Source organism: Grammomys surdaster, unplaced genomic scaffold (assembly GCF_004785775.1).
Source record: "Grammomys surdaster isolate TR1022 unplaced genomic scaffold, NIH_TR_1.0 364, whole genome shotgun sequence".
Classification (NCBI taxonomy): domain Eukaryota; kingdom Metazoa; phylum Chordata; class Mammalia; order Rodentia; family Muridae; genus Grammomys; species Grammomys surdaster.
Genome location: NW_021604783.1, coordinates 1,659,541 through 1,674,617, shown reverse-complemented (window position 1 = coordinate 1,674,617; position 15,077 = coordinate 1,659,541). Strand labels below are relative to the sequence as shown.

Sequence of the window (15,077 nt, the reverse complement as noted above, 5' to 3'; positions counted from 1 at the left end):
GTGAGGCCATGAGCACCGTGAGGCCATGAGCACCATAAAGCCAGGTACTTCAAGCTCCAAAGGAGCTTCCCTGCAACTGTGAAGTGGCACAAACCCCTTCTCTCTTCAGTTGCTTTTGTCATGGTAAGTTGCTTTTACCACAGCTACAAAAAATGTAACTAAGATACCAGGTCATACTTACTTCCTGGCTGCAGCCTTCTTCCCTGTGTGTGTCTCTCCCTCAGGAAGAAGTTATGCCTGTTTCTGTTTTGGAGTGTAGGTCCTGGGAATTGAACCCCAGATGTTCTATGCAAAGCATGCGCTCTCCCACTGCATACACACCCAACTCCCTACTCTTCCCTTAATCAATGACCAATCCCTCTGAAGTACAGCAGCACCCAGAGATCAGGGACTCTTCCCTACACATCTCCTCCTTGGGTGCTTGATAAGTGAGCACCAGTGAGGTGCTTTATCATGAGGGTTTACCCTGGCATACTAAGAAGCAGCATCACTCTGACAGGAACTAAAATCCCACGACTGTCCACTGAGCTCTGCTCAGCCCTGGAGGTCGGGGCTCCTTGCTGACAATCCCAGTCTGTTTACTGATTGTGTCCCAGATCTGATTACTTCTGCTATCTTCTTGTGAGTTTTCGTAACTTCTTACTGGGCGATCCCTCATAGCTCCAATCTCTGAGAGCTTTCTACACTGAACCTTGCCTGTGAATTTCTCTTTCCCTGAATATGTATGTGAGTGTGTGTGTGTGTGTGTGTGTGTGTGTAGATATAGATGTATAGATATAAAAGTTGCGTGAATTACCAAAAAATTGTTTGAACTGATTTTTTTCTTCTCAAGTATTAAAATGTAAAGAAAAAGGTAGTTAAACTCAAGCTATTCAAGATCCTATCTTTAAAAGTCAATGTGTCTTCAAAGTGGGTCATCTTGGTGACATCTCTGCAAAAGCCTTGTTCCTTCGCCTCCAGGCGCCTTGAGCAGGGACTGTGGGGTAAGGTCTACACTTCGCCCAAGGGCCATTTGCCAGCAGCAGCTTCCCAGTTCATTTTTAAAATGACTCCTTCATGTAATGGCTTATCTGTGAAAGCAGAGCCGCAAAGTCTCACTCAGGAGCTCACTAACATGTACTTAGAGTTTCGTATAACTCTTTTTTACAGAATTAAACCATTATACTTAGCCCTTTGATTCACCTAGAATTTATTTAAACTTAAGGTGTGAGGCAAGGACCTCTTGGTGACACTTTTTGACACAGCGTACTTTTTAAAGGCTATAAACAGCCTGCTGTGTCTAGGGACCACTCCAAGGAACCATTTTACAGCAAAATCACTTTATAATGAGGTCCTCTTGGTCCTTAGTAGCAACCTCCTGGATGGCCTCCAAGATAAATCTATCATCAAGCTCGCACTGCAAAGGGACGTCTACGCTATAGCAGAAGTCCAAATGCACCCAAGGAATAATCCATAGATGGACTGAGGATCAGTGCATTGTGAAATGATGGGAAAATGGATGGTAAGCGGAAAGCAACAGCCTCTGAGATCCTCAGCTAGGAAAAGACACTGAAGCGCTGACATTGTTTCGTTCAGTCAGAACACAAATTGTCGGTGAAAAATAGCTACGCTAACCTTTTCTCCCAAGGTTGTTACCTCCTAAAGTTTTCCCTAATGTACATCAGAAAGGAGAGGAAAAACTTTCCTACTCCTGTGATTCCCATCAACTAGAGCATCTCCACAGTGTGTAACTCTGGCACAGTCAACTTGCATCCCACAACCCAGATGCAAAAGATGCTGGGCAGTTCAAAATGATCATGCCAATCACCCGAGCTTCTCTGAGCTATAAACAGATATTTCTGAGAAGCAATGGTTTCATCATTTAGTAATAAGCAAAATAAAAGCCTTCTTCCAACAAAAATACGTCAGGACTCACTGCAAACAATCTACTTACAAACAGCAGAAATGGGACATTGTAACAGCTCATTCTCCATAATCTACCTCACTCTGTCACAGGGTCCAAGGCTTAATGCCTTGGTAATGGGTCTCACAATGAGACATTTGCAACATACCAGACCCTGAGTCATTCTTCAACTTTATAGTGGTGAAGATTTTAACACACAGGATCACCATGGAAAAAATAAAGCACGTACATGCGTGTGTACGTGCATACATACCCACCCACAGAGATATAAACACATACATATACACATACACAGAGATACAGGGACACAGACAGACACACACACATACATACACACACACATACACACAAACACACACCAACACATCCAAGATATCCAAGTCTTAATCCCTGGAACATGCAACCATGTTACTTTCCACAAAAAAGGCAACTTTGCAGATGTGGTGAAGATGAAGGTATATGATAGGGGATGAGGCTGGGGAATCTAGGTGGACCCGATACAATTCTGTTAGCTCTGAGAAGCAGAGGTTGTCCAGCCTGTTAGGGGGAGCCATGACAGAGGGTTAATGAGATGCAGTTGCTGACCTTGAAGACAGAGCTATGAGCCAAAGAAACGGGGATCTTCTAAAAGCTGGACAAGGCAGTGGGACAGATTCTGCCCTTGGGCCTCCAGAAAGGAATGTAGTCAGCTGACACCTTGATCTGAGCCCCTGCAGACCCAAACTGAACTTCTGCTCTTCAAACTGTAGCAATGTGAGTAATGTCACCACATGTGTGCTAATTTATTGTCGGAGCACTAACACGATCATTTCTGAGAGTCCCTGTGGAACCATTAGGTGTGTGGATACTTCCTATATTTAGACATTCAGGAAAGCCATCCTCTAAATATGAATCACTCAACTGCAGGAGGACAGTTTGGTGGCGGTAGATAAAAAACAAAGGGACAGTCATCAGAAAGTATTATGCCAAAAATAACAAGCCCAATTCTAAGCAAGTCACTAAATCTTACCAATTTACAGAAAATATCTAGGTCACAGAATATGCTGAGCAACTTACGGGGAATGCACTGCAAGAACTAGCTAAGGGGAAACCACAGAGTATACAACCCTGCTTAACAAAGAAAGTGCACAGAAAAATAAAATAGTTTGAAAAGGATCGTTCATACTGTTAAGACGCTTCAGAGATGTACCTATTAGTGACAATGGATAGCCTACATTCATACCCTGAACCAAGGAGTCCAGAGGAAATACTACAGAAAAATCAGGGATAGGAAACTGCCTGGCTATTTGACTGGACTGTGTAATTATTTCTAACTTGGCAGGAGTGGTAATTGCTTGTAGTTTTTAAAAAACAGTCCTGGGCACAGAGAGATGGCTCAGAGGTTAAAAGTGCATGCTGTTCTTATGGAGGACTCGAATTCAGTTCCCAGCACCCACACTGGGTAGCTTACAATCACCTGTAACTCCAGAAGATCCGACACTCTCTTCTAGACTCCACGGGTATCTGGATTCACATGTGCATATAAACACACACACACACACACACACACACACACACACACACACGTATATAAATGTCCTTGTATTTTATAAACATATTTTATGGTATTTAGATAGAATATTCTGAAATATTCACCATTAAAATGACATAATGTCTGGGGTTCACTATAAAAATAATCCCAGGACATATGCATAAGGATCAGAGTTCAGTCCCGAGAGTCCACAGTAAAAGCTAGGTGTTGTGGCATGCATGTGCTTATAATCCAAGTACTGGGGTAGCAGAGACAGGAGATCTCTGGGTCTAGCTACCTGGCAGGCATATGGTCCCAGTAGGAGCAAAAAGGTAGACAGTTCCTGAACAACAATACTCAAAGTGACCTTTAGCCTCCACATGTGTGAAAAGCATGTGTATGTGCGCCATATCTGTATATATACATAGACACAATCCTGGAGGTAGGTATCTGGGAACACACATAAAACCAAGCTAGCTATGGGGAGATAATTACTGAAGCACGATGAGGCAAGGAACACAAGTTACTCTACTACGTTTGAAATTTCACAGAGCAAAAGGCCATCACCATGTTAACAACAAAAAGGAAGAGGCTAGAAATTCGAATCAGCTTGCCCGACATGTACAAGACTCTGAGGTCAGGCTCCAGCAGAGGGACCAGGAAGTCTGTAGCAAATGCTGAAACCTAGAAAGAACAGCTGAAAAATAATGGAGACCAAACTATGCTGACTTAGGAACTTCACCAACATACTCTTAAGAAAGTGGGGGTCGGGGGCGGGGAGCACACTCAGGTCCTGTGGTCTGACTTGGGTACAGCAGCCAGCACTGACAACTGTCTCCTTCCTCTGCTCTATCCTGATCCTCAGGAGACCAACGTACTGTCATCACCACAGTTACCTCTACTAAGGTCTATGTACATCCCAAACTACTGCTTAAGCATTGGGCTAACCTTAGGTAACTGGCTGTCACAAGGCCCAGCTTCTAGGTTGAGCAAGAACGGTATTCACTGTCCTCAAGTCTATGATCTACCAATAATTTGGGGATAATTTCCAGAGTGTTTCTAAGTCTCCACACTAAAGTACAGAAAGGCTGTGACGGTTTGTATACGTTTGGCCCAGGGAGTGGCATTATTAGGAGGTGAAGCCTTGTTGGAATAAATGCCTGGAAGCCAGTCTTCTCCTAGCAGCCTAAAGATGAAGATGTGGAACTCTCAGCTCCTCCTGCACCATGCCTGCCTGGATGCTGCCATGCTCCCATCTTGATGATAATAGACTGAACCTCTGAACCTGTAAGCCAGTCCCAATTAAATGTTGTCCTTATGAGAGTTGCCTTGGTCATAGTGTCTGTTCACAGCAGTAAAACCCCTAAGACAAAGGCCAAAATGCAATCAGAAATGGCTTTTTCTGACTCTTCTTTATCTAGTATAGGCCCCAACAATGAAGTAGACCCACAGCACATCAAGAGGTTCCTGGAGCACAGGAAAGCTATGAAGCATCTGGGGTAAAGACTACTTTCATGTTTGTGTTTGGCTTGATAAACAGCTTGCTATACAGCAATACTACAAGGGACCCAGCATTTCAAATCACAGCAGCAAGAAAGAGCAGGAAAATAAAATGACTCAATACACAGGCCAGGCCACCTGTCCTAAAACTCAGAGCTGAAGCCCAGCAGGGTGGCAAGGGGTGGGAACCTCTGTGGGAGAGAGACTCTGGTTTAGAGATGCCACAAAGAAGCATACAGGGCACAGACTCACACAAAACCTGACCAACCCACAGTGCATCACATTCTCAGGGACAGAAATGCTTTTCCTGACTGAAAACAGCTTTCCTTGGCAAATGGGAATGACAGGAAGGTCCATTTGTATAAGGGCTAGGCAGTCCTCCCAGAAGCCATGTCAACTCAGAGCAAAGCGCTGTGTGTGAATTGTGCTGTGAGTTAAGCTGGGTTGCTTTTCATCTGCTCACTTCCCGTCAAACACGGTAATGGGTGAAGTATGCAAAATTAAAGACAAGGAGAGCCAGTGTTTTGTTTACTCGGTAATTTCATTGTGAAGAGAGTCCAAAATAGAATTAGACTCCTGTTTCTGGTCAGGATGGACTGACAGGGACCAGATTTCCTTCTGGTCTAGATGAACAAGGAGCAGAGACAACAGGCAAAATATTCAAATCCATATTTCAAGAAACATACATCAGCTGACAAGGCCAGATCTCCGAGAGGAGGAGACAAAGGAGCCATACTTGAGTATGCCCAGACTGCTGCCTTGTGAATGTTTCCATCAAGGTGACGAGCTAGAAAGTCCAAGTGGAATCCAGGGGGCATCTTGAATCGGGGGTCCAAAGGGGTCAACAGCTGGTGTGCTGCAGTGAAGAGAGCCGCACCGAGAGAGAGCCCTGTGGTGTTGCAAGGCAGCTGCACCAAGTCCTTGCCGGTGTCACTCAGAGCTTGGAAGTACTGAGAAAGACACCCAGAGCTGGGTCACTTCAAAGGTAGAAGAACCATGCTCTAAACCCAACCAAGCCGATGACCTCAGTGCTCCTAGAGCACCAAGCAGAATATCCAGAGTGGTGTGGGCTCGGCAGTGTATGAATTACCTCTGGACCAGAGGCAAACACGATCTGTGGGGGCCGCAGAGGAAGCATTTGAGGCTTTGTGGTTCATATGGCCCCTAAAGCAGTCATTCACTCTACCACTGCGAGAGGGAACGTAACTATTATGTAAGTGAGTGAGCATGGCCGTGTTCCCATAAAACTGAAGTTATGAGCCCTGAACTTTTAATCTCATATAATTTTTACAAGTCACAAAATATTTTTTTGATTATTTTTTTACCATTTAAAAAATTTAAAGCTGTTTTTGACTTCAACACTATATGAAAATAAGATCTGGCTCACAGGCCAGGGTTTGCTGATCTATGCTTTAAAACATTTTAAACACCTCTTTCATCTGTCTTTAAAAGCAAGACCCAGGGTCAGTGAGATGGCTCAGCTAGGAAAAGCACTTGCCTCATGGGTCTGCTGATCTGAGTTCGACTCCAGGGCCGAATCCACAAAGTTGTCCTCTGATCTCAAATGTGCACCATGGCATGCGTGCCCCTACATACTGTACACACATACACACACACAACATTTTTAAAATATAAAAATAAAAGTATGACCCAGATAATATCACTATATCCTACAATCACTCACAAAAATATTTCTAGAAAATTCAAAAATATCTAGTACTAAAAAAAAAAAAAAAAGAAAAGAAAAAAAAGATCCAAACTTGGATTCAAAAAAACATTTCCTATGAAGAACAGAAACAAGGCAAGAATGTCTATTTGTTTTAAAAACTGTACTAGGTTGTAGCAAATACATAAGGCAAGAAGAAGAAATTGAAGCTATCTGTAATGAAATTAGAAAATACAACTGTCTTACTCATAGACAGCATAATTACTTGTGTCAAAAAACCCTACAAAAAATACAACAAACAAGCTCCTGGAGCACACTAGTGAGAGTGGGCAAAGCTGCATGACCCACAGACAACACAGATACAGAGAGCAGCTTTATAATGAGGAATAATCAGACACTGGACAGTTAAAACGCTCTTCACAATAAAAGTGTAAAATACGTAGGGATAAGTCTGACTGAGGACATGTAAGGCATGGGTAGGGAAAACTCAAAAGCAATGCTAAGAAAAATTAAAGACTACATGGGGTTTACTTGTGATAGTCCAGATTATTGATTCGAAGATTCTTGCTGATGTCACATCAGTTCTCTTTGAAATAACCTAAAAGTGTAATCTTAATCAAAATTACAGATGACTCGATGACATTTTTTACAAAAAAAATTCAAAGCTGACTTTAAAATTCAAATAGAAGTGTGAAAAAACCAAATGCCCAAAATAGCCAAAAAACTGAGAAAAAGAACAAAGTCAGATGTTGTGTGTCGCTTGGTTTAGTGATCAGACACAAACGCTCATGCCCCACTTAAAACAAACAGACTAGTGGAGGAGAGTAGAGCATAGAAACAGGGCCATGTATGTATACACGTGTATGTATGTACATGGCCATTTGATTATTTTTGACATTCAGTAGTGAAAGCATTCTTTTTATTTTATTTTTTTTAATGGCTCTAAGCCAAAAAGATATCCAAATGGAAAACGCATCTGTGCCTATAAAACAATTCAAAAGAGATCAGAGAGTCCCGATGTGAAAACCTGACATTATAAAATTACTAGAGATAAAAAGGCAATAAATCTTATGGCTTTAACCTACTGAATGTTTTCTTCGATATAATCAAAACATAAATCTCACAAGGAAAATACTGATCAACTGGACTTAAGAACATCTGCAGTCTGAAAACTATTACAGAGAGACACTTGTCACCTTGACACCATCCAGTCAGCCACCCTTGCAAGATCCTACGGAAACTTGTTTTCCTTCTGAAAACAAAACCCAAAGCTATCTGAGAAGAGAACAGTGAGGGAACATATGAAAATATCTTACAAGTTAATGAAAGAGGAAGAGATAACTATTGCTAAAGACATCTTAGGCCAAAAAAAAAAAAAAATCAGCACATGTGAAGAGTCACGTGACAATTCAGATGCATTTACAAATTATCCATAGAGAAAGAAGCCAGATCCCTTTTCCGCAAAGAGAGTAGATATTGAATAAGTGTATTCCCATGAAACTGTGGAAAATAGAAACCAATTAACGCGACAGAAAACAGATCAGCTGTTGTTGAGGAATTGGGGAGAAACAACAGAAAGACTCTCAGAGGCACGTGAAGAAGGAGCTTCTGAGAGCTGTGGGCACTATCTTGATTCCAGTGATGCTTTCTTCATACATACATGCATGCATGTGTGTATGTGTGTGCCCGGGGTTGCATGCACACGTGTGTATGCCGTGTCAAAGTTCACCTAATCCTACATATCAAATATGTGCTGCTTATAGCAATGCCGATTGTATTTCAGTCTATAGAAAGAGCAGCATACATACTGACATGGGAAAAAAAACATAACATTAAGTTGAAAACTATGGAATGATTCACATAGTGAGATAGCTATGTACCTCATGGTCCTAATTACATAAGACATGTGACCTTACACTAAACAAACACATAGATATATACTAAATATATACACAGATGCATACTAAACATACGCAGAGATGTAATGCAAGCAGGACTGTGGACACACATACCAATCTACTTCTAGTTTTGAGACTGGAGATGCAGCACAGAGTACTCTCTATCTTGTCTGTCCCAAATCTTGCCTGAACCCATTGCAATAGTATATTACTTCCGAAATCTTAAAAAGTAAGAAACTTTAAAAACAGCACACTTTAAAGCAAATGTGGTGGAAGCTACAAATAAAAAGGAAACAACAATCTGATGGTCCAGATGAACTCGAGGGTAAAAGGACAAGCCTACGACCACCGAGTCAGAAGCAGCAATGAAGAAGTCTTTGCCTCAAGCAGCTTGAGGGAAAAAAAAAAGTCAAGAGCTTTACAGCAACAATCATTTGGACTCTAGTTTTCAGTAGAGATAAAGAATAGTCAAGAATAGAACGATAGGGTCAGAACAGCCTGGTTTGTGCCCCACAGTCCTGGAATAATCAGTACCTTGAATAATTTTCTGCTGCTGTTGCCGGATCTCATCAAAACCCAAACCTCTGGTCTCCTCCGGCTCCTCACAGAGCCAAGGGTTGGGAGTTCCTCGCTTTGCTTCTTCACTCATCAGGCTGGACCTGAGAACAACAGCAAATATATTACATATCTCATAAAACACAACCTGGCTGAAAATCACTGCCACAGCACGGAGCTGGCCAGTCTGGCAAGCTTTGCAAAACCATCTTCACAATTATCTCACTCTTAGTTTATTCTAGGAACCATGTCCAGGGCTGTAAGAGATCTGAGGCTATGCTATGATCCCTAGACAATTACACAGCATGAGGAAAAGATGGCCCTACCTACCAGCCCTCCAGAGACGTTGGTAAATTAGGTTGTTAAGTCTCAAAACCACAAGGCTGTTGGGAAGCTGCCTGTTTATCACAACCAAGTTTGTTTTACAGGCTTTGTGACACAGAAGGCAGAAATATTATTTTTCATACAAATAAAAATACAAATATTTTTCATGAAAATATAATACTAATAATACAGATTATAGCATAAAACAGCAATAAAGTCTCCCCTTAAAGGGTGCTTGGTTGCTCACAGAAACACATGCAGAGTTCCAATTCAACTCCGTGACTACAGTCAAAACAGTCACACTGTGTGACTGTCTACTGTGATCAGTAACCCCTGAAGCAATCCACATTTCACTCTTGCAGGACACATCCTGGTCTCCCATCTAAGGATAGAGAACGTATTTCCTGCCACTGCCTCCCTGTCCAAAGGATGTAAGAATCGTGTTGTCCAGGAAACTACCTCGGACTGTTCCAATGCCAGGTTGCATGGGATTCACACTGCTGCTCTTGTGGAACTTGGGAGAGGGATGGTGGTGACGTTGTAGGAGTAGCAGAGCAGTTAATAGCTACGGTGGATTAAGCAACTGCTATGTGCAGGTCCTCTCGGGGTGATTTTGTGTGCACTCACTCATTTCTCCATTGCTTGTCATTCTTCAAGCCCTGATGGAATCTCTTGTGTTGTCTAGAAGTAACTGCTACCCTACTGTTTGGCCTTCCATATAGTTAAGCTTTCTAATCACTGGATAGGAAGTGGAGATGAAAACCACCTCCCCTCTGCTGCACCCTGCTCCCCAGTGTAGAGCAAATAGCCACAGGCATGTCACTTACTGGCAATATGTGGACAGTAGCATCTACCTCAAGAAGTTTCAGCACAGATTAACTAGAGTGATTTATGTATTCAAAAACGATTTCCTCAATACTTATTTGGTAGGCACTGTTTTAATCAATAGGGATAAAGAAAAACAAACTGTACAATCTGACCAAAATGTTGCCCAGATAACACACAGCTTCTTGTAGTTACTATTCTCATGCACTTGTGTGTGTGTGTGTGTGTGTGTGTGTGTGTGTGTGTGTGTGTGTGTGTGTTAAAAGAGGCGATAATAATGTGTGCAAACTACTGAATACAGTGCCTGGGAAATAACATCTTTTTCAATAAATTAACTGTTTTCAATATACTGATGACTGCATTGTCTACTAGGAGGTATTAAATTATTTTTAATAAATATATCCCAACATTCTATTAATTTCATTTTTTAACTAAAAAGAGAATATATCCTTCAAGAAAACCTGGGCCAAATGCAAAGACTGTTTTGATTCTTTGGGCTAAGATTTTAAGCACAGGTCTGGTCTCTTATTCAAATATGCCAATTAACATGTCAAATACAAGTATGACTTTCTTCCAGTCGATCAAAAAGATAGACATGTTCTTCAAGGCTTTACTTTACATGATTGGCCCCAAGAACCCAAGATGTGAGGTTTCACACTTACTCTGTATGATAATCACTTAACTTCACCTGGCTTTGAAGACAAGGAAAAAAGAAATGAAAAGGGAAGTGAAGCAGGCAATTTGCAATCCAAACATAGCCATTAACACCCGAGTCATCTTGCAAGTGCCAGCATGAATCGCACATAGCTGTATGTGGCTCACTGCAAAAGCCTGGGCCAGAGACCATAAAAATCTCCTGAGACTCAGGAGTGCATCAGTGGCTAGCTCTGAGCAGTCATTCCAGTGAGTATATTGCAACTGAGTGGTACTGCTCCAAGGTTAGTGTTGAGCCCTTGTCACACATATTCACAGACACACACACACACATACACACACGCACGAATATGCACACACTTGTGCACACAGACAAAATTAAGATATTAGTATTACAAAAGAAAAAATACAGCAATGTGAGGTGATTTTAAGCAACTTCAATAAACGGCAAGTTAGGACTACAGCTGTGTTTATATGTGCAGTTTGTGTGTGGTATGTGTATACTTTAATCACCTATCAGGAAATAAAAGTGAAAATGTAGGCACAAGCTCGTATCAACAGTAAACATGATACAGAGAATAGACTTCCCAGTATGACCTAATTCCCAGAGCTAAGCCACGCCCTGCTCCCTGCTCATCTGAGTTGCTGTTCCTTAGTTTACTGATGTCCTCGACCTACCAGGAATGCACCTTCAGCATTCCTATGTGTCTGTGTATCTGAAAGCAGTTCATCGGCTTTGCAGACTACTATACATTTAGGGTGATTCCTGCTGTCAGTCACTACTGTTCTGCAGACGGTGGCCTTAGTAGAGTCACATCAGACTCTGAAGTAAGGGTGAAGAATAGTGCATGAATAAGTAAAGTAAGCCAAGGGGCAAAAAAGGAGAAAAAAAATTGAAAAAACAAACAAAAAACAGGCATGTCCCCTCTCCCTTTCCCTGCAAGAAAATCACCAAGCTGAAGACTTTCCCACAGGTGCCCTGTGATGCCTGTCTCCTTTAAGAATCCTCAAGTAGTACGCATAGGCAAGGTCAAATTCACTCCTTTCCCCCACAAGCTTTTCTTCCCCCCCATCTTGACTCTGCTTAGTTCGCCATCCAGGGCCTCGTGTTGCTGCTGCTATTATCCCTCTTCCACCTCTCAGCAGTGGCTGAGGTCTTCCTCAGAGATGGTTCCCTGTCCTCATGTACAGCCAACATGTTCCCTGTTAATACAGCCTAGCTTCAGACCCTCCTCGCCTTCCCTTTAGACTCATTCTGATGCTAGAATAATCTAAAGCTAAAGTCTCACCACATCATCTCCTGAGCTCACAACTTCTGGGACTCCCTGGAACTATAGGTTCCGGGCTAGCTTTAAAAGATGGTCCCATGGTCTCAGCAGCAGCAGCATCTCCCGACGCCCCACTTCACATCCTTCATCTGCCTGGGTCCTACATCCTGCTCACCACCACTGGGATAAAGGCACAAACTTTCACACTCTCATGTTTTTGCATGAGTCTGGAGTATCCCCACCCCCACCCCTTTGTCCATCTGGCAAAATTCTATTCATCCCCTAAGGCTCAACTCAAATGTCATTTCTGCTGCTGAGTCCTTCCTGATCCCCACTCCATCCCCCTTTCCTCAAATCAATCACTTGCTGGCACTCCCATGGCACTCTGTTCACGACCTCGAATGTGGCATTTATCAAGCAGGATTGTAGCTAGTTATTTACTCATCTGCCTCCCTTCCTAAGTTATGAGCTCTGTGAGGAAAGAGGCCACATGACAGTCGTGTTTATATCCCCAGCACCCAGAAGAGGGAACCACAGAGTATGCTGGAGAAGCAGCATTCAGGAAATGCTTACAAAAATGGGGCTGGGAACCACTGAGGGCTTTGACTGGAGGGAGCCAACATGAGAACTGTACTTAAAATTTTCATCTTGAGAAATTAAAACAAAAGTCCTAATCAACTGCTACCTGCCTTCACGACTTAGCAGCAAAGACCGATGCTCTGAAGCAGATGGGGAGAATTACTTTGAAAGGGAATTCTGTCAGTAAAACATCTTCCAGCTCAACCTTGCCTTCTCAGTGACAAGTCAGATCTCTTAAATTAAAGAAAGGACATGCTAATTACTATGCTTCTGAGATAGAACAGACTTGATTTTCCTTGTTAAATCACCATGGAGCAAACCCACCCTACCACAGGGCTTCAGCCATGGCATCTCCTGTTTTCTTTTTTGTGTTGAGGCCAACTTGGCCTTGAATTCTTGGGCTCAAACAATCCTTCAACCTCCACTTTTCCAGGTGCTGGTGATACTGGCTTACAATGTGGTGGATGGTGTGTGTGTGTGAGAGAGAGAGAGAGAAAGAGAGTGTGTGTGTGTGCACACGAGTGCACATGCACACACAGTTTAATAAATCAATAACTTCTGCCTATATTCTTTGAAGATAGACCTTATCTATAATAATATAGGATTACTTATTAAACATGATGGTATATTAGAATCCTGAAAATGTTTCATGATCACTTATAAGAACATAACATGATTTTGCTCTCAGCCTCCCAAGAAGATAGTGTATGTTACTGAATCATAATAACACGAGGCAGGGTGCACACAGATAACCCATCTCTCTGCTGACAAATTCAGTTGGAACCTGTCAGAGTTCACAGGGAGGGCATTCTTATCTACTGAGCAGAGAGTTGAAAAGAAGTGAATTCCAAGAAGTAGCTTTTCTTAGCATTTCAAAAAGATGTCAGCTGACTATGGAAAAATGTTTGTTTTGTCTGGAAAAAAAATATCAGTGTTTGAGCATTCGCAGACCACAGGGAGGTTTACAGTTAGGAGCAGAGAAGCTATTTCTAGGGTGTCAGAGAGCTGGGTTGCATCAACAAAGGTTTCTAGCTGGCCTTGTCCACAGACGTGAAAACGCTCTTTTGGTATGAAAGGCTAATTCCTTTTTTCAAAACGTTTTGTGCGGTTTTGCTCCATGGACATAAAGATGCACAGAGACTCAAATTTCAATCAGAAATGGACTCCCTGACATAAATTCTTCAGAGACACACTCTGGCAACAATGTGCAGACTGGATTACACTGAAAAGCGGCTGAGGGGGGCGGGGGGAGGCAGGCCAAGGCTGGTGCGGTAATTGAGGTGGGTGGCAAAGGAAGTCAGGGAAAGGAAAATGACAACAGGGACCCGTGAGGAAGAGACAATCAGCACACTGATTTAAGGCTACCGGGCTGAGGGAGCAGACTGGATAAATGGGGTGAACGTTTCCAGGCTTGCTTGAGCTGAGAGAGTCAGCTCAACTAGAAAAAAGGAAATTTCTCATTAGCATTCAAAGTTCAACACAGTTTCTAAAAACAAACCCCAAATAATACCACTCACTCGAGGGCATGATCAGCGGATGTACAGATAACTTCCTTCAGCCTGATAGGCCACAGTATCGGACTCTGTAGTCCATCCACCCTTCCGTCCATCTGCCCACCTACCCATCCGTTCAACTGAATAGCTTCCATAGAGCAGACTCTAACGGCTGAGAAGTGAACAGGACTTAAGTACCTAGTCTCATAAGGATACACTAGGGGTGAAGAATGCCCAACACAATGCCAAATCCAACAGTGGTTCCCAAGATATTTGTGTTGTTAATTTCAATAAGCAACGCCTGCTGAGTTCAAGCTCAGAATAAACAACTCACACGGAAATTGTTTCCTTATCTATCATCTAAGGAGGGACATTTCATCAGTGTCTTCAAACCTACTGTAATCAAGTACCGTTTTGTTCTGTTTTGTCTTGCTTTGTTTCATGTTTTGTTTTGTTTTGTTTTGTTTTTTCCCTTTTCCCTTAGTGATGGGAATCAAACTGAGGGCGTCGTGCACGCTAGGTGCCCACTCCACCCTGAGCTGTACTACCCTCCGACTGCTTTCTCCAATTTTAAGTCAATCCCATTTTTTCTCCTGACAAACTCAGCTGGGTGACTTGGGGGAACTGACACAATTTAAGAAAGGGCCTTTTTTTTCCCCATTACCTTTTAAACTTCAATATACTGGCTGCTAAGAACTCCAAGTACAACTGCTATTGCACATCATGACCTATGGCTGTGAGGGTGCTAGAAGCCGCCTCCCAGACCATCAGCCTCTTTCAGCCCAGGAGTCTTTCCTATTCTTTCTTTAAAATCCCGCAGTTACTCTTTTCTTTTCTTTCCTTTTCTCCCTCTTTCCCTCTCCCTCCCCCTCTCCCTCCCCCTCTCCCTCTCCCTCTCCTTC

At 42.6% G+C, this 15,077-nt stretch overlaps 1 protein-coding gene across 2 annotated transcripts in view; it reads right to left on the bottom strand.

The window, feature by feature from the left end:
- Stx8 (syntaxin 8) overlaps nt 1-15,077 on the bottom strand; it is a 229,746-nt gene that overhangs the window by 176,037 nt on the left and 38,632 nt on the right. For both annotated transcript variants that reach the window (XM_028780195.1, XM_028780196.1), the window contains exon 5: nt 9,012-9,136. In XM_028780195.1, the coding sequence (XP_028636028.1) occupies nt 9,012-9,136 (125 nt within the window). The remainder of the gene's footprint in view (nt 1-9,011; nt 9,137-15,077) is intronic.